General features: G+C 52.1%; 2 protein-coding genes and 1 long non-coding RNA gene across 20 annotated transcripts in view; 2 read left to right on the forward strand and 1 right to left on the reverse strand.

Moving 5' to 3' along the window:
• RALGPS1 (Ral GEF with PH domain and SH3 binding motif 1) overlaps positions 1-16,722 on the forward strand; it is a 313,342-nt gene extending 296,620 nt beyond the window's left edge. For 7 of the 16 annotated variants that reach the window (XM_086684052.1, XM_086684053.1, XM_086684048.1 and 4 more), the window contains 5 exons: positions 6,015-6,098; positions 7,440-7,545; positions 8,517-8,609; positions 8,800-8,905; positions 11,897-12,252. In XM_086684052.1, the coding sequence (XP_086540178.1) occupies positions 6,015-6,098; positions 7,440-7,545; positions 8,517-8,609; positions 8,800-8,905; positions 11,897-12,060 (553 nt within the window). In that variant the 3' untranslated portion in view covers positions 12,061-12,252. Of the gene's footprint in view, positions 1-6,014; positions 6,099-7,439; positions 7,546-8,516; positions 8,610-8,799; positions 8,906-11,896; positions 12,255-15,975 lie in introns of those variants that run through there. The other 9 variants (XM_025914877.2, XM_025914907.2, XM_025914882.2 and 6 more) reach the window with 6 other exon arrangements.
• On the reverse strand, positions 10,461-22,368 carry LOC147575069 (uncharacterized). 2 transcript variants are annotated; one of them, XR_015243077.1, is made up of 3 exons: positions 21,815-22,368; positions 21,463-21,612; positions 10,461-13,162 (listed from the first exon to the last, which is right to left on the reverse strand). It is a non-coding gene; the product is annotated as an uncharacterized LOC147575069 (long non-coding RNA). The 2 variants fall into 2 exon arrangements; XR_015243078.1 differs by lacking the exon at positions 10,461-13,162 and adding an exon at positions 20,583-20,964.
• Positions 21,968-22,378, forward strand: part of GARNL3 (GTPase activating Rap/RanGAP domain like 3) — a 151,144-nt gene continuing 150,733 nt past the window's right edge. Inside the window, exon 1 of one of the 2 annotated variants that reach the window (XM_086684043.1) lies at positions 21,968-22,101. The gene's annotated coding sequence lies outside the window, so the exon portion shown is untranslated. Of the gene's footprint in view, positions 22,102-22,173; positions 22,253-22,378 lie in introns of those variants that run through there. The other variant, XM_086684042.1, reaches the window with a different exon arrangement.

Consider the following 22,378-nt stretch of genomic DNA (forward strand, 5'->3'; position numbering starts at 1 on the left):
GTCTAAGACTGGATGGGGTGAAGAGGAGAGTCCCCAAATGGCGGTTCAGCCATCATGGGATGGATGAACTGCAATGAAGATGAGTGTCCACCGGCCCTGGTTGGCCTCCAGGGTGACACTGAACTGTGGGGAGGACCCCTTTAAGAGGGCGCTGCAGACGGTTGGCCCCGCAAGTGCTCCAGGGTGTCGAAGAGGTTAGGTGATGCAGTTTTTCCCTGCGTGAGGTTTACTTGTTCTTTTTAGCTGGTGGAATCTTCCAGCATCCTTAGGGAGACCCCAGGAAAGTAGGGTCATGGCAGCAGATTCCTAAGTCTGCCACCCCCAAACCAGTTTTTAAAGACACCCCATTCCCCTCCTGAGAAGATCAAAGGGCTCTGGCAGATTTTGCCAAAGTACAGAGGTGCCTCTTGAGCCCCAAACTGCAGCATTTTGAGACAGGGAGGCAGTCCTGGAGGTGAGGGGTGCCTTTAACTGAAGTGCAACATGAGAGTGGCTGTTCACAGGGTGACTTTCACAGAGGGCCTCACCGCTTCCTCTCACCTCCGTGGCTGAGGCCCAGGAATCCTCCAGGCCCGTGTCCCTCACCCACCCACCCCGTGGTCTGCTTCCCCCAGCCCCCGTCCGTCTTGTTCTGTACCCCCATTCCGCCGCTCTGCCTCCTGGGGCAACCCAGTGGGACAATGTCCCAAGCTTCTGATTTCAGTTTCCCCCCAAAGATGACATCTCTTGCCTCACTTTCAGCAGCAGACACTGAAGTCTGGAAAATGAGGCTGCACCCAGGAGCTCAGACCCCTTGGAGAGAGAACAGCTGGCAGTGGTCCCTGGGCCTTTTGCTTGACCTCGTCCTGGGGCCCTGGCAGATGAGGGCCAGGCCGTGCCCACTAGCTGCTGTGGCTTCCCAGATAGCTGAGAACTTTCAGCCCACGACCTCTCTGCCCGGTACCTACAACCCCTCAGACTCAGGTCCTAGAAAATGGGAGGACTCTCCGTCTCGTATCAGTCCATCTCCGTGCACATCTGCCACAGTCCCCTCTCTCCCCGCAGACCGATTTCTAGACTTCTCAGCTCACAGAGGGGAAGACGGACACCTCACAGCTCCCAGGTTTACACGTTATGCCTTCATCCAGCCACAGAGCCTGACTTTCTGTGTCTCAAATCTGGTTCTGAGTTGTCCTGAGAGAAAATCTGATTGGCCTGGCTTGGGTCAAGTGTTGTTTTATCCACTCAGTACGAGTAGATAAACATGCAGTATGGATATGGCTCCTAGGGACCCACCCAGATCAGGGACATTGCCCAGAGAAGAGTGAGTGAGTGAGTGAGTGACTCATAGGCAGTAAAAGGCCTTTAGCAAGTACGGCTAGAAGGGATGTCCTAGGGCCCAGCAGAACGCAGACTGGCGGCTTCCTCTCTGCAGATGAGGGTGGATCCTCAGCAAGAGGTTGGGATCGAGCTCTGGCCTAAGGGGATGGCTTCCCATTAAGGGTTTGCTGGTGCGGGTGGACGCTGTTGATGAACAGCATCTCCTGGGCCCTTCCGTAGGCAGATGCCTGCCTCAAGGGGCTCTGCGCGCTTGGGACAGAAGAATGGGCGGAGAAGCCTACTTCTGCTAAGACAAGATTACTGAGGCCCCAGTGTAATTGTGATCCAGGACTTCTCCTGTTCCCCAACGTCCTAAACCAGCTTTGGGACATTTAATCCCCACGATACCACCTAATGTGTACCTAGAAAACTATTGCGGAGGAGAGGCCTTTCAGACCTGCCTTGGCTAATCTGAATTCTCATGATGCTGTTGCCCCAAGTGGGACCCTGGTTGCTTCTACCTCAATAGCGCTACCTGCTCTCCCTCTTCCTAGTGCTGTGACCTTGGGCAAGTTACTCCATCTCTCCAAGCCTCAGATTCCTCATCTATAAGGTGGGGAGAAGAAGAGTGCTGCCTAACAGTGTTCCTAATTGTTAGGACAGAAAAATCACAGTGTGATTAGACAAGATAAGGAACAAATACTGCTTAGCACTTAGCACATTGCCTAGCACCCATCACTCCCATCATCTCCATGACCCCCACCATCCCCATCACCCCCATCACTCCCATCATCACCCCCACCATCCTCATCACCCTGATCATCTCCATCACCCCCACCATCCCATCACCTCGATCATCTCCATCACCCCCACCATCCCCATCACCCCCATCACCCGATCATCTCCATCATCCCCACCATCCCCAATCACCCCCACCGTCCCCATCACCCCGATCATCGCTCCCACCATCCCCATCACCCCAATCATTTCCATGATCCCCACCATCCCCATCACCCCCACCATCCCCATCACCCTGATCATCTCCATCACCCCCACCATCCCCATCACCCCAATCATCTCTATCACCCCCACCATCCCCAATCACCCCCACCATCCCCATCACCCCCATCACCCCGATCATCTCCATCATCCCCACCATCCCCAATCACCCCCACCATCCCCATCACCCCGATCATCACCCCCACCATCCCCATCACCCCCATCACCCCGATCATCTCCATCACCCCCACCATCCCCAATCACCCCCACTGTCCCCATCACCCCGATCATCTCCATCATCCCCACCATCCCCATCACCCCTATCATCCCATCATTCCATCATCCCCATCATCCCCATCATCATCAGCCCATCCTTACTATCACCATCATCCTTATCACTATGCTCATCATCATCATCATCATCATCATCATCATCATCTTGCACACCACTTGGGACTGAAGTGTTTTATTTGGTTGTCATCCTACATCTTCCCCAGACCAGACTTCCCGTGAGTAGGGTTGCTTCCTGCATCCCTCCTCCCCACCACTACCCAAGATCCACCCCTCAGAGGAGACTGTAAAATGGCTTTCCTGGAATACATTCCATTTAGCCACATTCTGCTCCAGCATCATGCCAGGAAAGTTGTCTGTGGTTCTGGAGTGGGAGCCATGTCAGTCCAAGAAACTCCCTGATTTCTGAGTTCACCAGATACAATGCTCATTCATTCTGCATTTCTGCCCTGAACATTCAAAATAACAAATCTTCTCAAAGCAGGGCAGTGATCAGATTGGTTCCAATGGCTGAAGAGCCTAGCTCCTCTGTGCTGATTTTAGCCTGCCTGGGCCTGACCAGAATCACCCAACTATCACAACCCCCACTCCAGCGTACAGGGCTCATCTTGGGAGGAAGGGTGGCCACCACAACCCTAACTATTCTAAAAGCTGGCCTTGAAGAAAATTCACCATTACACTGCCCTTCAAGGCCAGGGTCACTCCCCCAGGCTCCAGGGAAGCAGACTCTGACTTCCCCCACTTGGAGGAGCTAGGCTGACATAAGCTGTCTACTCATACCAGAAAGCCAGACTCCCTTTGTTAATATTTGCATCTCCATCCCTAAATCCCTAATGACAGGCCAGTGGGGTGGGATGAGTGGCTTCACTTCCTTGAGCCTCAGGTTCCTCACTTGAGTCACGGTGGGAATAGCACCCTTCACAGAGTTGGGAAGAGCGGCGTGTCTCGTGGTAAGCAATTGCCCTTCCGTGCCCATCAGCCAAAACCACCAGAAGGTTACTCCAGCGCGGAGACCAAGGGATGAGGGGCCTGGGAAGGGTCTTACCCAAGGAGATCTAGGGCCTAAGACTGTTGTGGCCGTCCAGTCTCATGGACACTGACAAAGCCCGATCAGTGTGAGCTGTGGCAGAGACCTACACGGAGGGGTACCTCTGGGAGAGCACCCAGAAGCCACATGGTGCCAGTTCCACACGCAGAGCCAGTGCCTGTGGCAGAGCCCCGACACGTGACATCTGGGCCTCCCTGTGACCCTGAAAGGTGTGGGAAGAGCTTCAGCTATACAACCAGACAGAACAGGGTCCAGTCCTGGTTTATTAGGCTCAGGCCTCAGTCAAGTGTCTTCACATCATTGAGCCTCAGTTTCCCTATTCTGGGGAAGATAATGTGCTTAACTTAAATAAAGCTCCAGTGAGATGGTGAGTGTAACAGCCTTGCACATATGAGCCCCCACTCACTAGTGATCTCCGTGCCCCCACACTCCCCCACCAGTCCAGTGCACCAGGGGGCACCCCGCGCCCTTAGAAAGAATGTGAAGAAAGGTTGCTTACAAGGCTAGGCTGGTTGGAAGATGTTGGTTTAAGGGTCTCCGTCAACAAGTGTCAGTCCTGCAGACATCTATTGAGTGTGCAGCCATGGACAGTCTCAGAAAGGAGAGCACGACAGAGGGAAGGTAGCAGTGGCAGCCACACCCCCCTGTTGGTGGAACTGCCAGTCACTGGGGACAGCCTGCTGTCATCACACATTTTCTTCGGGTACCAGGGCAAAAAGACCCACAAGATGAAAGGTGGAGAAGAAGAGGCCAGAGGACCCAGCTCTGGAAAGGGAGGCTCCATCTCCAACTCCAGACAGGTGGTGGTTCAGAGCAGGGTTCCAGATCAAGCAAGGAGACGTCTTCCTGGCACAAGGAATGTCATCGCAGAAAGGTTCACTGTCACACTCTGCCCCGATTCATAAGAAATCTCTGGTGGTGGCTGTGGAGGAAAGCAACCCTGGAGGCAGCCCGTAGCGAGCCCCCCCAGCAGCCCGCTTAAGCACGGGGTGGTAACATGTCACGGTGCCACACCCAGCTGTGAGGTACGCAGTAGTGTTCCCAATAACGGTGAAAGTACTGAAGCTTTTCATAAGTGAGAGCAGATTCATCATGACCTGTAATGTCGCTCACTCACTGCATTGCAAGCCTCTTTCTGAATGGAAGAGAGGGAGGAAACCGTCGGTCTGTGGGCTGGGAGTTGGGCATGCCAGGGCCGCCTCTGTGCCACAGTTCATGGTGGGGGCAGGAGTGGGGTCAGCCTCTGACCATCATCTGTCACCAAGGAGTGGTGGGGAAAGGCTGAGATCCATTGCATTTGAGGACTTGAGGGGCCAAGCACATGCTGTGGCTCTTTACCTCCTGAAGAGGAGTAGCTGTTGGGCAGAAGGAGCAGGGTCCCAGAGCAGTTGGCCTAGAAGGCCTCAGACTCCCACGAGCCCTGAACTTGGGCCTCTGCACAGCAGACTCAAGATGCTCCTCAAGAACCGGTCCTTCTCAAGCGGAGGATGGAGGGGCAGCGAACAACGACACCCTCTCTTGGAGGAACCGGAGCTTACTTACGGTATGATGCACCTGCTGGAATGAATGACGATGTCCCACGCCACCCCCAGGTGTCCAGAGCTGTGGGGCAGCACGCGGCAACCGAGGACGGGCAGTAGAGAATAGAGAGAATATTTGAAAAGGAAGTCTTCACCCCGTCTGACTATAAATTGGGTTACATCATTGTTTAGCCAATGGGCAAGGAATGCTACAGCCCAGGGAGAGACCATGCTGCAGGGGTGAGAAGGTTGAGGACCAAGTGGATACAAGAAGTCATTCTGCTGAAAGAGGAAAAGACGAAGAGAAGAAAAATGGAAGCCTCCCCCCAAATAGGTTAAGCTCTCTGCTTACTCTGGAAACTGCACCTTCCTCTGCAAAGGCTCCCTGCTGGGGACTCCAGGAGGGAGAGGAGCTGAGAAGCCCGAGGGGTAGCCCACAGAGAGATTCCAGGGCCCCCCCCCCCCCCAGGCCCAACGTGCAAGACTGCCCACAATTCTGTCGCTGTGTGCGCCCTTTTCGCTGGATTAGCCATGGAACATTTGGGCTTTCCTGCTTTTTTCTGTTAAATATGTCAGCTTCACATTGGGTAAGTGGGCGTGCCCTGATTTTAGTCACCCCCTGCCACTGGAAGAGGGGTAAACATTTAATTAGAAAGTTAAGGAAAGAATCACCTGGAGCCTTGGGAACTGGCCCTGAATGTGCCCCAGATGTGCCTGTAGCATGACGGAGGAGGTGTGGGAAGAGTTGAGGTTGAAGCTTCCCGAGCTAATGACCGCAGGGTCCGAGATACCCTCGCTTCCTCAGAGTATCTGGTTGTTCCGGGCTGTTGCTAAAAGTCCACCCTTTTCCTCTGAAGCAGGGGACGTCTCTATGCCACCCTGGGGCCCAACTGGCGCGTTCCAGTTCGGAATTCTCCCCGGACCCGGAGCTGCGTCTACAGGTATTCATTGATTGGTGTGTTTAGTTATTTGACGAACAGCTCTAGGCTGCTTGTTGGAGGCCACACACTGTGCTAGAGGTTGCTCATGGGACAGACGTGGCCTCTGCCTTGGCCCAGGAGGCCGCTGCCACAGGAGAAACAGGCCTAACGGATAATCCCGGATGACTGATGGTCCCAGAGTGGAGGTGGGATGGAGCAAGGAAGGGCTCTCTGGAGAAACGACTGGAAGAGTGATAGGAATTAAGCAAATACAGGGAGGGTAGGTGTAGCGATAATAAGAGTGCCCCAAGCCGAAGCAAATGAAGGAGAGTCAGTGTTGTCAGAAATGAGAGGGGGAGGGGTGGAGATGAGGTTGGAGAGGTGGGACCGAGCAGGGTTGGGGGGAGGTGACAGACTGTGGCATGACCAGGTCATCCTGGCCAGAGGCATGGAGAGCTGGAGAGGGTGCAGGAGGAAGGCAGGAGGGGCTGCAGGGAGGCCGGGGCAGAGCATCGGGCAGTTGTCCAAAGGAAGAGCCAAGTTGGCCTAAGGTGGGGGGGCGGGCAGGGTGACTGAGACGGGTAGTCAGGCATATGTAGGACTTGGGATCAGGGCATCCTTGGGATTCAGTAGGTTGCAGCGGTGGAGGGGAAAGTGGAGAAACACCCCAGGTCCCTGGTTCAAGCCGCCAGGTGGACGGCGGTGCCATTCACACGCACGTGGAGAAAAAGCAGCTTGAGGAAAGGCGCCAAGTTGAGGGAGATGCCCATGGGAGGCGCCTGCCCAGTGAGTGAAGCCAGAGTGTGAAGCCCAGGGGACAGGTCCCGGCCAGAGCTGCACTTGGCGGCCTTCACCTGTAGGTGGCGCCTGAAACCCTGCGGCCCTGGGGGAGAAGGGAGCCCTGAGGCAAAGGTGCAGGGCTGGTCAGCTGTCCTCCTCCCCTCTCCTCACTCCACCCCCACCTCCCCCACTGCTCCTCCAGGCTCCTGCCCACACAAGGAGGGGCTGCATAGGCCCCAGAGAAAGGTGGGAGCACAGGGGCAAGGCAGGAGGAAGCCACCGCAGAGCTCAGGACAGGGTGGCGGGTGCTGCTGGGGCCTGGGTTATAGGGAGCTCGGTCACCAAGCCTCGGGCCTTGCAGGCTCAGAAAGACGAGGGAGGTGAAAGTTTGCGGCTGTGGCCGCCCTGGCCCCTCTTCCTTCAAGCTGCCCTCGGCCTCAGGGGCCCCTCCCTGGCCTTTTCTCGACAGCGTTGTTTCTGGCCTGGCACAGGATCAGGGACTCTGCAGTGGGGACGTGGGAGGGAGAGGGTGCCTGACCCCAGCTCCTGCAGGGCGGCATCTGACTGGTGGTCTCCCCTCAGCCCCACGGGCCCGTGCATCTGTACGCTGGGGAGCTCAGCCGCCGTGCCCACCATGGAGGGTCCTCTGAGGAGGAAAACTCTGCTCAAGGAAGGACGGAAGCCCGCGGTAAGTGCAGACAGCCCTCCATCCGGAGGCGGCTGGGGCATCGGTGAGGGCCCCGGGCTCCAGCCCTGGCTGTGCCACTGAGTGGGCAAGGGCCTCAGTTCCCATATCTGTAAATTGGGATAAAATAGTGTCTGTGTCCTAGAGGACAAGAAGGTCACATGCATGGCCGTGCACACAGTGAGCGTGCGGTGAGCCAGGGCTGTGATGAGGGCAAGTGGAAGCTGGCAGAGCCCTGGAGTTAGGTTGGTACTGCTCTCGAGAGGGTCAGCACAGCATTGGCATTCCATCTCAGCCAGAGCACCCCAGTGCGGGTATCATGGTTCTGCTGGGCGATGGCTGAGCATGTCTGGGTTTTAAAAATGTTTTTCCCTGGGGCGCCTGGGTGGCTCTATCAGTTAAGCGTCCGACTTCAGCTCAGGTCATGATCTCACAGTTCTGAGTTCGAGCCCCCACATCGTGTTCTCTGCTGTCAGCGCAGAGTCCGCTTCAGACCCTCTGTCTCCCTCTCTCTGCCCCTCCCCCCTTCAAAAGCAAATAAATATTTAAAAAAATAAAAATTTTTTAAAAGTAAAAAATAAAAATATTTTTCCCCAGGATATTCTTGGGCCCAAGTTACCTCAATACGTAGGAATTAAGCCTTGGCTCTTAACAAGCCTTAAACAAGCTAGGAAACGAAAGGCTCTCTGAGTAAAGGAGCCAGAAAGGGGAGGTAGGGCTTAGGGCTAAGGAGTTCGGAGGCACAGATGAGGAGGGTCTCCCTCCTCTAGGCCCTGGGTGGAAGTGACATTAGTGGATGAGTGGCCAGGGAAGAGGTGAGGAGGGGAAGCCAGCACTGGCATTGGCTTGAGGCGGGGGGGGGGGGGGGGGGGGGGGCACCCTTCCACCCACGGGGCTGGGTCTGTAATCAGACAGGGAGGGGGGACTTCCCCACTACTTACTGGGGTGTCACTCTGCCTCCCCTTCCTCTGTAGCTTTCCTCGTGGACCAGGTACTGGGTCATCCTCTCGGGATCCACCCTCCTGTACTACGGAGCCAAGTCCTTGCGGGGCACGGACAGAAAACATGTAAGTCCCATGAAAGGACTTTCCATGCTGGGACTTCATGCAGTATGACCTGCAGAGGAGGGGCGGAGGGAGGCAGGGGAGGTGGCAGGGGTGGGAAGGAACCTCGCCGGGCCCCCCAGCCTTCCTGGGGGAGACGATGCGGGGGAATGGAGGGCGTGGGCCTCCTGGTTACACTGTTGTTCTTCCCCAGTATAAATCCACACCCGGCAAAAAGGTCTCCGTTGTGGGCTGGATGGTGCAGCTTCCTGATGACCCCGAGCACCCCGATATCTTCCAGCTGAATAACCCTGACAAAGGTAGGCAGCGGGCCCGGCACCGGGTGCCCACCATTTCTCTCTACCCTGTTTTCCTCTCCTACTAAATGTATATTTTGAAACAGTAGGAACTTTGGGGGCTGCTGCTTTCCCTTTGCTTTAGGTTGTGATCAGAGGGTCCCCTCACTAGTCCATGAAAAAACTGCTTAGATCGCGGTCAGTGTGTTCAGTGAGCAGTGGGCATGGCATGTGGCTTCAGGAACCCTTTTGTGGCCTCACCTGTGGCTACTGGGGCCCATTACCTTTGGAGCTGTGGCCTCGGGGTCTTGGAATAAATAATATAACGCTGCATGAGGCAGGGACCACGTGGCTGGGAGGGTCTTAGGTCTTGGAAGATTTCAGGGATGCCCCTGACATCACCTGTGCTGTGAGACTCTCACAATATCCTAGTCCAAGGCCAAATCTGAGAAGAGCCTTTTTACAAAAGCCCCAACTTTACCTTGTCTGGCCATCTTCCATTTCCCTCCTGGTTCCACCCCTCCTCCATGACCATGTTGGGTAGAAGGAGAGGTTCTGGGCGCCATCTTGTCCAGGAGCGCTGCCTGCACTGGACATTCAGAATAGGCCACGCTCTGAATGAAACAGAAATCAGAACCACAGTGAGATATCACCTCACACCAGTCAAATGGCTAAAATAAAAAAGACAAGAAATAACAAGTATTGGCAAGGATGTGGAGAAAAGGGAACATTTGTGCACTGCTGATGGGAATGTGAAAGGGTACAGCCACTGTGGAAAACAGTATGGAGGTTCCTCAAAAAATTAGAAATACCATATGATCCAATAATTCCATTACTGGGTATTTACCCAAAGAAAATGAAGACACTAATTCAAAAAGAAATTCACCCCTATGTTTAAAGTTTATTGCATTATTTACAATAGCCAAGATATGGAAGCAACCTAAGTGTCCTTTGATAGATGAATGGATAAAGAAGGTGTCATTTGGGGCGCCTGGGTGGCGCAGTCGGTTAAGCGTCCGACTTCAGCCAGGTCACGATCTCACGGTCCGTGAGTTCGAGCCCCGCGTCGGGCTCTGGGCTGATGGCTCAGAGCCTGGAGCCTGTTTCCGATTCTGTGTCTCCCTCTCTCTCTGCCCCTCCCCCGTTCATGCTCTGTCTCTCTCTGTCCCAAAAATAAATAAACGTTGAAAAAAAAAAAAATTTAAAAAAGAAGGTGTCATTCACACACACACACACACACACACACACACACACACCATAAAAATATCATGCAGCCATAAAAAAGGATGAGATCATGCCATTTGTGACAACATGGATGGACCGAAAGAGTATTATGCTAAGTGAAATAAATCAGACTGAGAAAGACAAATACCATATGATTTCACTCATATGTGGAATCTAGAAGGAAAAAAAGCAGAATCAGAATCAGCAGAAACCTATAAATACAGAGGATGAACTGATGGGTGCCAGAGGGGAGAGAGGGGTAAGGGGTTGTCAAAATGGGTGAAGGGGAGTGGGAGACACAGGCTTCCAGTTACGGAATGAATAAGTCACAGGAATAAAAGCACAACATAAGGAATATAGTCAATGATATTTTAATAGTGTTGTGTGGTGATAGCTAATAACTACACTGTGGTGAGCACAGCATAATGTATAAACTCGTTGAAGCGCTTTGTTGTACAGCTTAAACTAATGTACCATTTTGTGTCAACTATACTCAAAAAAAACAAAAACAAAACAAAAAAACCAGAATGGGCCATGCTAATCTTCCTGGTGGCGCACGTCACATGACAAAACCCTGAAATGCCTGGGTGTTGGGTTCTAGCCAGGCAAAGTCGCTGGGATTATAAAGTCTCCGAGCATCTTCACATCCTCACAGGAATGTTCTAGTGCAAAGTTCATGTACTTAAAAAGCACCTGAGGATCTTGTTAAAATTCAGATTTGGATTCAGCGGATCTGGGGTGGAGGCCAAGTTTCTGTATATCTAACAAGCTCCCAGGTAACAGCTGCTGCAGGAGACAGACCCCACCGTGACTGGCAGGGTTCTAATGTCATTAGCTGGGCAGTAAAGGAGCACCAACCTCAAGGGGCCCAGGGGGCGGAGGAGAGAGGAGCCAAGTTCTCTGCTCCAGGTCTGAGCAACTGAATCCACACACAGTTAGACACACATCAGAGGGCATCCCAGGCTGGTTACCACGGGAATTTCTTCCTCAAGGCCCTGGGCCTGGATTAGAAGAGGTTTCTTGAGGAAGTAAAGGCTGTGTGCCTACATGAGCCTGACTTAAGGACCATATGGCCACAGGGACCACAGGCCACTCTTGGGCCTTAGCCCCCAGGAAAGCACTGTCCCCAAGCAGAGGGCAGTATGACACAGAGGGTGGCCAGGGTCTGTGGATAAATCCAAAGGATCTGTGAACTTGAGTGGGGAAAAAATTACATCTTGGTTTTCTGTGGCCTCTCACGCCTTTATTTATGAGCATTAGACTACGAGAACGTTCACAACATCTGTGATTTTATCTGCAAGAAAAACCACAGATGTTTTCCTATCACATATCATTGCAGATTTCTCAGAGTGGCATTTCTACTCATCTCTCTGGAATTACAGTACCGTGTCAGACCTGCCCCTGGGTCTTGTTATTGGTGGGTTAATAGAGAAACCCAGGTATATCTGTGTCACTCACGTTGTTTGGTAGTTTGATAACTGTATTCCAGTGGTATTGATATCCTTTGTATTTTCTTTTATGCATTTGAAAGCATTATCCTGAGAAGGGGCCCCAGACTTCACCAGAGCCAAATGCACCGTGACCCCCAAAATGGTTAAGAGCCCTGGTCCGGAGAGAGGGCCCAGAGGCACCAGAAGTTCTGCCTCTGCCAGCCCCAAGCTTGCCCTGGGCTGCTCCTGACCTTCCTTGGTTTAGTTAACCTATGTTCACGTTTATCTTCATGCCCTAGCCACGGGCAGACCCTCCCAGGTGCCCTCCCTCTTCCTAACCAATAGTTTCTCTGCCCGTCAGGCAATGTTTACAAGTTCCAGACTGGTTCCCGGTTTCATGCAATACTGTGGCACAAGCATTTGGATGATGCGTGTAAAAGCAACAGGCCTCAGGTAAAGTCACCAAAACCCTGCTTGTCACATGAAATATCCTTTCCCTTGGGACTAAGGGTCCATAGAAAATAAGAGCTCCCTCCTTCCCTCAGGGCCTGTTAGCTCTGCTCCCAGACACCCTCTTTTGAAAAGCCTTTTTCCGTGAGACAGGGCACCGTCTGCTCAGCTTAGGACTAAGCCTGGCTCCAGACCAGAACTTTGAATCTGGTCCCTGTGTCTTTCCCACTAAAGGAAGTGGGAAACATCCATTGGGCACAGTTAGGTGGCAGGGGTGATGTCGCCCCAAGGATCACGATATAGCATCTATTTAGACCATCCCCCTCACAAAAGTTGATTCACGGGAATACTCCAGACTGATGAAAGGGCCTCCCTGCCCCACAGCCCTTAGGAATAATAATACTAGCTAATACTGAGAGCTAACCATGGCCGCTGCTCAATGTATTGGAGCCAGGGGGCCTCTGGTCTGCACCCCGCCCAGGACCAGGCATTATGGGAAATGCTTTACCTGCAGGATTTGACCCAAATCCTTCCAACACTCGTTGAGGTAGGTTCTCTTACTGTCTCCATTTTATGCTGAGGACACTGAGGCTCAGAAAGTGGCAGATACTCGTTTAAGGTCCCACAGTTAGCAAGATCTAACCCTGGTCTGCCTGACACCAAAGTCTATACTCTCTGCCTGAGCTATCCCGCCTCGCACTTCCCAGAGGGCCCCCGGCTTGCTCAGCCTCCTGCAGTTGAACTAAAGGTCTGGAAGCACGGCCTTGACTGTCAGGCTTCTGGGAGGCCTGGCTCCCCAACCCTCAGCACCCGAAGGGGCAGGCTGGGGCTTCCTGCCCCCAGGAGTCAGTGGGCAGCATTTGGCCACTGGTGGCAGGATTGGTACTCCTGCCCGGAGGCCTCCCTCTCCGTGCTCCCCAGGGATCGGCCAGAAGAGGGCACTGGGGAGTGGATGCCTCTCAGTGTGGGGACAGAGCAAGCACCAGAGTGTGGAGTGGGCTGTGGCAGCTTCCGGTGGGTAGCAGCTGGGAGGCACCAGCTCTGAGGTCTGGGGTGGGTTGGGGTCAGCAAAGGCTATTTCACGCCAGGCACTTGGGTCCAGGAGGATGCTGGTGACAGCACAGTTTTCTCGAAAACCAGAAGGAGGTCTCAGTTTGGTCCCCTTCAGGATTTTCATCTGTAATGTGAGATAGAACATATGCGACAAGCTGGTCAGATTATAGATGATGGGAAGCGAGAAAGCAGAATTAGCAGAAAGTTCTCGACAAACTAAAACAGTAGGAAAGACCGACAAGGGGAAAACTTGAGGTACCACTTCGAGGAAAGCTCAAAATAAATTGCATTTGAGTCCCCCAACTCACCTATCTGCCTGCTGGGAATTTGCCCCACTGACACACTCACACATGCGTGTGGGTAAGAATGTTCACTGCAGCATTGTCCTTGATAGAACTGGAAACCTCTGTGACCGTCAGTAAATCCCTATTGTCCACCACCTGATAGCAATTAGAAGGAGGGAATCTGTGTGTGTGGTACCCTGAAAGGGGCTCCAAGACGGAAGTAAAAGGCAAAGTACAGGGGCACCTGGCTGGCTCAGTCCATAGAACAGACTCTTGATCTCAGGGTCATGAGTTCGAGCCCCAGGTGAGGCGTAGAGCTTACGTTAAAAAAAAAAAAAAAATTTAAGCGAAGTGTAAAACATGCAAGGACGATCTTATTTGTATTAAAATACATAAACATATTTATAATATGTATGTTTGTGTCTGCATATAAAATTTCTAAAATGATATACAAGAAACCAGAATTCCGTGGTATCTGGAGTGCTTATGTATATTTTTTTACATTAAACAAAGGGAATTGCTTGTCTCCACGATGGGAAGGCCAGGGTTTTTTTGTTTTGTTTTGTTTTTGGTAGTCACCTGAAGGTGACCCCCAGTGAACAAGGCCTCAGGTCACATGAAGAGAGGACGAGCACCCTGACCTTTTCCAAACTAGTCACACCGTGTGTGTCTGGGGCCCCTTGTGAGCTCCCGAGTGCCGTCCTAAGAGAACAGAGCACAGGAGCTCACCTGCCACGCACACGTGGCCCTGTGACCTGTGAGCAAGAGGCCGTGGTGGCCAGGGACTGCCTGCCTGGAGGTGGGCCACCAGGAGGGCGGGGCAGGGGAGAGAAACCTGGCCTTGGCATCTGCCCGGTGGCAACGGCTTAGGCACCTCAGCGGGAGCCAAGATGCTTGCCCCGAGCAAGAGCCCATTGTCCCTTCTGTGGGCCGGGGAGGGGACACCTCTGAGGATGGCAGCGACTCCAGGGCAGATAGCAGGGAACTGGGTCCAACCCATTTGTCGGAGCAGGTGTTTGGTTAAAAGGACAAATAGGATTTTGTGTATGGCAAATGCAGTGTGACGTGGCAAAAGGTTTTGCAACTTTTAAGTATTTTTGTCCAATTTTTAGACCTAGGGGATGGGGATCTTTTATTTTCTTCTACTTTTTTCCCCTTTTATTTTGAGTTTACTTTCAACCTCATATCCCCGCTCTATGCTGTGATCATAAAAAATTGGCAACAGCTAAATACTCCACAGCAGAGGATTCAGTGACGCCCAGCACATCCGTGTGATGGCGTCCAGGAGGCTCCAGTGAAAGCCATCACAGAAAGGCATCTACTCCCATGGGAGATCTCAGTGACTAAAATTGGTTTTCTCTTTTGTGGCCTTGCGTTTCTTAAAATTGTTTGTACTAACACTGAATACACTTACACCTGACTTATAACGTATGTGTAAGGTGTAAACCACAGCTATACAACAAGCACCCAAGTACCTGCCCACCCAGCCAACCTAAAGGCAGGACCTCCTGGGGCCTCGGAACACTTCCCTCGCCCAGGGGCCTTTTCCTGCTTCAGTCTCCTTTCTGTCTGCCTGCACCCCATAACCACTTGCCGATTTATTTACTGTGTCTTTAAAATGCTGGCACGTGTATTTGATTCCTCAACGTATTGTCTGGGTTACATTTTTTAAAACATTTTTATAAATAGAACCGTAACTAGATATTTTCTTCTGTGACTTGCTCTTCTCCTACAGTGTGTTCCTGAGATTCATCTGTGTCAATGTGTGTTGCTGTCATTCATTTATTTGTAGTGATATTTTTTTTATTAATTCTGCTGGCAGTGATCCCAGGGATGATTTCCTGCTTTTTGCTATTTTGAACAGTGCTGCTGTGACCGTTCTTATAACTCTCTTCTGGTGCAGGGAGATGCATTTTTTTCCAATTCATCACTTTGACCAAATTGATACCAAGATGGATTTGTTTTTGATGAAATTGCTTCTCCTCAAATTTCCTGGAACCCCGTGGCAGTTGCTAGGTTGGGGGGCCTGGGGCTGGGGGCGGATTTGAAGGGACAGGGAAACACCCTGACCTTGAGCTGGTGGTCTCCCCAGCAAAGGGAGCTGGGATCGTGTTCTGGGGACACAGCCATGGGAAGGTCTTAGGGGTCCCGGCATCCCGACTACTCCTCCTGGTGCTTCCACTTGTCAATTCCTGCCGTGCCCTCACGACCCACACCGGCCCGCTGCTGTCCCTTCCAGAGGCATACGCCCATTCCTGCAGGATTTGTCTCCTCTCGGCTCCAAGCAAAGTTTTATTTTGATGCCAGGATAGTGATTGAGAGCAGGGGCTCTGGTGCCTTAGCCTGTCGTTTACTCGCTGTGGGCTTTCCCTCTCTCAGCCTCAGGGCCCTCATTTGTGTAATGGGGACACTTCCAGAACCTGCCTCAAGGGGTGCTGTGAAGACTGGAAGGGCATGTTGATGTTAAGCGCCTGGTACACAGTGGCCACTTAACAAACAGTGGCCATTATTCCTGCCAGGCCCTCTTCCCCACCTGACCTGCTCATTCACAGACTAACTGGGAAGGACCTGATCCCTTCCCTTAGGGGCGGGGCACCCCCTGTCCCCTTCCAAAAGGTTGGAACTTTGACAAGAGGTGAGCTTTCTCTTCTAGGTACCTGCAAACCTTATGTCATTTGAATAAGTCTCTGCAGGACTTGGCGTGACTTCAGAGGCTTCTGGGAGCCCAGCCTGGGACTGGTGGCGAAGTGCATGTCCTGGGCACGGGCTTTTGGCCAGGGTGCTGGGTGACTCACAGCCGGACTCACGGGGACTCGGCCTGCGGCCTCACGGTCCAGCGGGCTCTGCCAGTGCAGCGTCCACCTACACCAATCCCCAGCGACTCTCATGACACTCATTCTTCAGCGCCACCCCGCAGGGCCGTGGCTGGGCCCCGGACTGTGCACCCCACCCTCCCTCTCTGGGCCCTTGTCCGTCCACCAACTGCTGCTTCGATCAGAGAGCATCCGGCCCACGTTGGGTCCCCCGTGCTTCCTCCCGGACAAGAGTGGACAGAGTTCACCTGCATGAGGGGCCAGAGAGAAGGAACAGACTATGGAGTTGGCTTTTTATACCCCAAGTGCACGGGGTCGCTCGCCCACAGGGCTGCCTCAGATTTTGTACAACCCCCCCAAGCGTCCTCTGCGTGTGTGTGCCGTGTACGTGTGCGAGTGAGTGTGAACTCTTCAAGAAACATGCATTTTGGCACAAGACGTGTGACATCACACCCTTCATTCGCTTTGAGGCCCTGCTTTCACCTTACGTGATAGCCTTGTCCACCGAGGAAGGTCAGAGTGAGAGCCCAGATTCCTATGTTAAGGGTCCCTTGCATTCTTTTACTGTAAACAAACAATGCCTTAAATTGTGTCTTGTTTTCTGTTCCTATGGGTGCTATTCATCTGGAAGGCCTGCTGTCTGGGCCCCCGGGTCCCCTCCCGGCCTTGTTGCTGTTGGCTCTTCTGAGACAGGACCCGGCTTTAGGACTGTGGACTGGGCTGGCCTGCTCGCTTCCTCCCACCCCTCTCCTGCAGGGTCTGAAAGCCCTTGTCTTCTCACCCCTGGACCATGCCAGAGGGGGAAATTGTGACACTTTCTCCCAGCTTCCTCAGAAGCACTCGGAGGCTGCCATGCTCACAGAGAACGGCTGCGCAGAAGCCCCTGTGCACCAGCCTCTCCCCGCAGGCCAAGGCTTTGCTCCCATCATCTACTGCCAGGGCGGGGCCCGCTGGGATTCCTGGTTACACTGGGGAGCTGAGTGACACTGAGGCCTTAAGCTCCCCCCAATCTTGCCCCCAAACGCAGTCACCAGCAAGTTCTCCACATCCAAGTCCAAGGGCACAATTGTCGATGATTATGGTGACCAGAGAGCAAAGCCCTGGGGAGTGAATGGTCCCAGCTTTGCATTCAGTTAAGAGCTCTTCACATGAACAATGTCCTTTTATCTGTCACTGTTTGTCTTTTTAGTGACTTTTGTTTTGCACAAATGCATTTTTATTCAAAATAATGAATAAAAGTTAGCTTTATTTACGGTAGCTTTATCACCAGAGCTTCTCTCTCCCCTTCCCTAATCTGGGTGTCCAAATTCTGAGAAGGAAACCCTGAAATGGTTTTCTGAATTCCCTGGGTCCTCGTTGCTATCATGGTTTCCGAGCTCACACTGACCAGACATCAAACCACCCTTAAGAGTTTCTGGGCGAGATGCTTCAAAACAACATCTTACCCAGTAAACAGTGTTGGTAAATTTAAAAACTACCAAAGGACCCACCACTGTCTTTTGACCAAAGGGTGACAACTTTTCTGAAAATTCTAATGAATCGGTGAGGAAAGTAGTTGCCATCAGCGTCTTATTTTACGGTTGAGCCTTAGTGTGCTCAGTAACTAGCCCTTCTTTGGAGCAAAGTCTTGAATACTTCTGTGCCGGGAGAGACTCCAGATGGTAAATTGGTGCCGTCCAACCTTAGCTGTGAGCGCTCCGCCCACCGGCACACAGACGGGGTCCGGATGCGCACACCTAATTCATACCAATGACTACTCAGATTAGCATCTAGAGGCTGAAAGAAAACACCAAACACTCCAACACCTCTCACTAGAACCATTCAGGTCAACGCTTTAACCTACATTGAATCTGCTTCTACCGGTTAATATTTTTTAAGTCTTAAGTTTGGATGGAAGCGTTAAGACTGGAAAATCAGCCACGGACTTTCCTTGGGTTTCTCCCCTCTTCAACTGTCCTGGCTCTTCTCACATGAAATGCTACAGATGTCAATCCAAAACACTCAGAATTTCAGGCTCCACTAAGTCAGATCATTTTCTGCGCTTTATAAAATTTCTTCCTCTCTCACAAATGTTTCCTTCTGAGCTGAATTTGAAATAGCACAATTGTAATTGTTTTCCAAATGTCTTCTCACCCATTGAGACGGATCCCACATCCCCTCCTAGAAACACTCTTAGCTTGGATTCTTGAAGAATCTGCTTAGACCTTGTTGGCAAAGGCCTTCAGAACTGGTGAGAACCTTGAACATACCAGAAAAGTCCTGGAGACAGGCTGAAAGGTGCCTGGGCTCTCCCAGCAGGGGCACGGGGCCAAACACGTAAGTGCAGATTGTCTTCTCAGCATTGGTTTGTCTCTCAAGCAGCAGGTGAGAAGGTCCTCAGGCTGGGACAGAAGAGACCAGGCACAAACCCCAAAAGGAAGAAATCCATGGGTGGATTCTCACCCTGGAGGGAAATGTTTCTAGTTTTTGCTTCTTGACTGTCCATAATGCACAAATGTTTGTGAAACCATTGAAGGTGATATGTCTTACATGCATGTGCTGAGGTGGTTTTTTTTGTTTTGTTTTTTTTTTGAGCAAATAGATCATGGCACCCCAGAATGAAAATTGCAGAATGCTTTCTACAAATTGTGGAATAGGTAGTTGGTAGCATTACAATGCCCCAAGAACAGCTCATCTACCTCTCCCTGGGAATAATTTTCGCCCCTCTCGGTTGGAATGTGTCTTATAACTCAAGGTCAGCCAAGTGCATTCTAACAACTGAAATGCTTCATGGAGGATTGATTCGGTGGAGAGCAGTAGACATAATATTCTGAGTGTGCCCAGTGAGAGAGTGTGGCCTCCCTTTCTTTCCCTGAAGAAGCCCATACACCACCCATTTGTGGAACCTAAAGCGGAAGATACTTGAAGGCATTCTGTTTAGGAAAGAACCCACTCTCTTGCCAACTGAATTTATAAAGCATTATTTTCCTTACCAAGATGGCCAGTATTTCTTTCATTATCTTCCTCTCCCGCCTCCCAAGCCCAAGATGTGTATCTTTCAGGATGCCATTTTACAGGTGGAAAACAATCCATGAAAATGGGAAGCCTTTCGCAAGGGAGGCCTGATTTCATTCCACAGGTGGGGTCTACAGCTCTACACCCACATTACTGATGCTCATAACCAGGTGAACATTGCTAAAAACACAATCTAACTTATCTTGTGTGACTTCATAAATGACTTCAATCAGCCCCACATCGTACTGACATGTTGGGTGATTTCATATATTAAAAAAAAAAAAAAAATACAAGAATCTCTTTGAAATAACATTCTCTGCACAAAACCATTCATTCGTTCATTCATTCATTCACTCACACCTCTAGTGAGTGCTTCCTGTGTGCCAGGCTCTACCAGGGATATACTGTAAATGGCTGAGAACAAGCAGACCCAATCCTTGCCCTCGCGGAGCTGACCACTCAACGAACAAATAATCCTCAACATGGCATCTCCTCTGGCAAGACCCTGCCTCTCTCCTAACACTGGGTTAAACACCCTGCGCAGATTCCTCCAGAAAGGTTTCCAAATGCTCAACGGACTGGACAGCCTCTTGCTCTGCGAGTTCAGTTGCAACGAGAACTAGATGGAGTCGTCGTCCTAGAGGCTGGTTGGCGCAGAACACCCAGGCACAGGGCTACGGTTGGGCATGCCGAGGACTCTTGAGGTGGAATGAGAGAGAAGGGTCGGAATATTCACAGTATTTACTTCAGAGGCTTTTTGGTTTTAAATTTCACGGTTAGGTGCAAGTACAGCATGAGCGAGAGCTGCATTTTTTGGGCGTTGAGAACTTGTACCACGGACCACGTTGGAGTCCCGTGTTGCACAAGTGTGTGTATACCGTGTGCAGCCCCCAAATCCCTTTTTGCAGCAGCAACGTGATGGGTCATCTGTCTGTTCTCTAATCATTGATCTCTTTTTTTTCATTTCTGAACGACTGTGACCATTCAGTAATGAAATATTAGTAATTAATTTATTAGTATGGTATGATCTTTAATAAATTTCGTGCCAAAATGCATGGTTTTTCAATTAGCATTCAAAATGTTGCGTAGAGAGTAGTTTTCAATTTCTTATGTATCCTGCAAAGTAAGTTGAAAATCAGTTTCTACATTTTAATTCGTTTCTTGTTAAATCTGTTGCACTCTCCTGGGCTGTCTTTTTTCTTTTCTTTCCCCCCAGCGGAACCCCTGCATGCAGTTGTGTAAGGACTTTCTCTAATTCTTGTGAATTGTCTCACCCGCAATAACCACTGAACATCAGCCCCCTGTGGGATTCTTTAGATTTCTGGTGAAGTATTTTGTTACCTCAGTCTTGTATCAAGTTGCTGTATTTTTCAGCTTGTTACACTGATAATAATTGTTTCACTAATTAAATACTTTAATGTACAAACATCTTTGTTTACTTTGAAATTAAATGTGTTTTCCAATGAACACTGCTCAATTTATTAATCACGCGCATTCACTTAGCAAACCATTGCTGTTGCCAGATACAGACACGAAGGAGGTCTGGGGCACTCAGAGCCCTGCTCAGAGGTTACTAGAACGTGAATAACATATGGGAGCAGTGCCCTCAGGAAAGGGCAGAGTCAGTGCTTTGGGCACACAGAGAGAGGAAGGTGGAGGATCTGGGGAGGGGACAGGGGCATTTGGGGATTCATTTCAGAGATTGCTGAACACATGGAGGACGGGGGAGGCAGGAAGACAGAAAGGAGAAGGAGCAGGAGCAGGATGAAGTTGGGAAAAGCAGCCAACCCAGTCTCACTGAGCGAAGGATTTTGGGGAGGTAATGGGATCCAGGTCTGAAAAGATACATAAGGGGGAGTTTAGGATATTAGGCAAAAACCAGAAGCCCCCCGTAGCTTGCTTAAGAAAAGGGGGGCTGTCTTGCAAGCCTGTCTCATGGAAACACGTGGGAGGGCCAAAGTGGGGTCTCGGGGGGGGGGGGTGTGGGGGGTTGGAAGGAAAAGTGGAAAGCCGCCTACATCTTTCTCCCCTTCATTCTCCATGCAGATTGGCTTCTCTGCTGGAATGTGCAGCAGCAAAGGAGTCCAGACATTACAGTGAGAGCAGCAGGAAAGTCATGAGGGAGTGTGTGCCAGTGACACGATCCAAACTGATCGTGGGAGCCCCAGCCCTGCCTGCCTCAGTTTCCCAGTTAGTGGCTCCCAAAGCGGCAGTGGCTGATGCTCCAAGCACAGGCTCCCACACACACTCCTCAGTCTCTGCTCCACCACCCCAGCATAGCCACACCTCCCTCGCCACGACAAGCCCTGACTGCCGAGGGGCCCCGAGCTTACCTCCTCGTGATTTAGACGGCACAGTGACCTCCAACTTTACCAGGTAGGGTCGCTGCTCTCAGCCCCAGTGCCGTGCGCAAGGGCTCTGAGACAGATGCATCTGACTTGGAGAGGAGGTGAGGACGGTGGTGTATGGGAGTTGTCACACAGCTGCAAAGTGTTCATCACATCCAGTCAAAACTTGAACCCACAACTCGTCCCCTGCAAAATTCCAGCCCCTCATCCTCATTGCCGTCAGGCGCCACAAACGGCCACCAGGAGACAGCAGTACCACCACTTAAAGGATGGAGATCCGCGAGTTAACGCAGACTACGGTAGAAAGGTTATTTAGCCTTGAGGGCAGGTATCTTACCCCTGCGCCTGGCGGGCGTTGGCCGGAGCTCCAGCGCAGGTGAGGCGGAGTGGGCGGGGCCTCCGGCGTGGGCGGGGCCGTGTCGCAGGCTGAGCCCCGTCCTGGACAGGGTTGAAGGCAGGAGTGAACGGGCCCTCAGACTCGAGACTTTAGAGAGAAAAAGGGGGGGGCCGTGCCGGTGAGCGGGGGTGTAGGGAAGGGCGGCCCCCAGAGGGACGAGGCTACTAGAAACGGCCTGGAGGTACTGAGGTGTGGAGGGACGACGCTCGAGGGAGCCGACCCTTGGGGTGAGGGCAAAGGCCACGCGAGAACTTAGCGCAGGAGTAGGTGGGCGGGGCCTGGGGCTGGGCTGAGGGGAACGGAGCGGGAGGGGCGGGGCCTTGGGCCCGACCGAGCTGAGAACGGGGTGAGCGGTTTGGGCGTGTTGGCCCGACGGAGGTGAGGAGAGCCCGCACGCGGGACGCTGTGGGGCCGCCGTGGAAAGGGCGTGGCTGCAGCTTGAGGCCGGGGCGGGACGTTGACCCGGCTGAGGAGCGCGGGGAGAGCAGGGCTGAAGTTCGGGGC

Source organism: Puma concolor, chromosome D4 (assembly GCF_028749965.1).
Source record: "Puma concolor isolate L17-30 chromosome D4, mPumCon1.1.hap2, whole genome shotgun sequence".
Classification (NCBI taxonomy): Eukaryota; Metazoa; Chordata; class Mammalia; order Carnivora; family Felidae; genus Puma; species Puma concolor.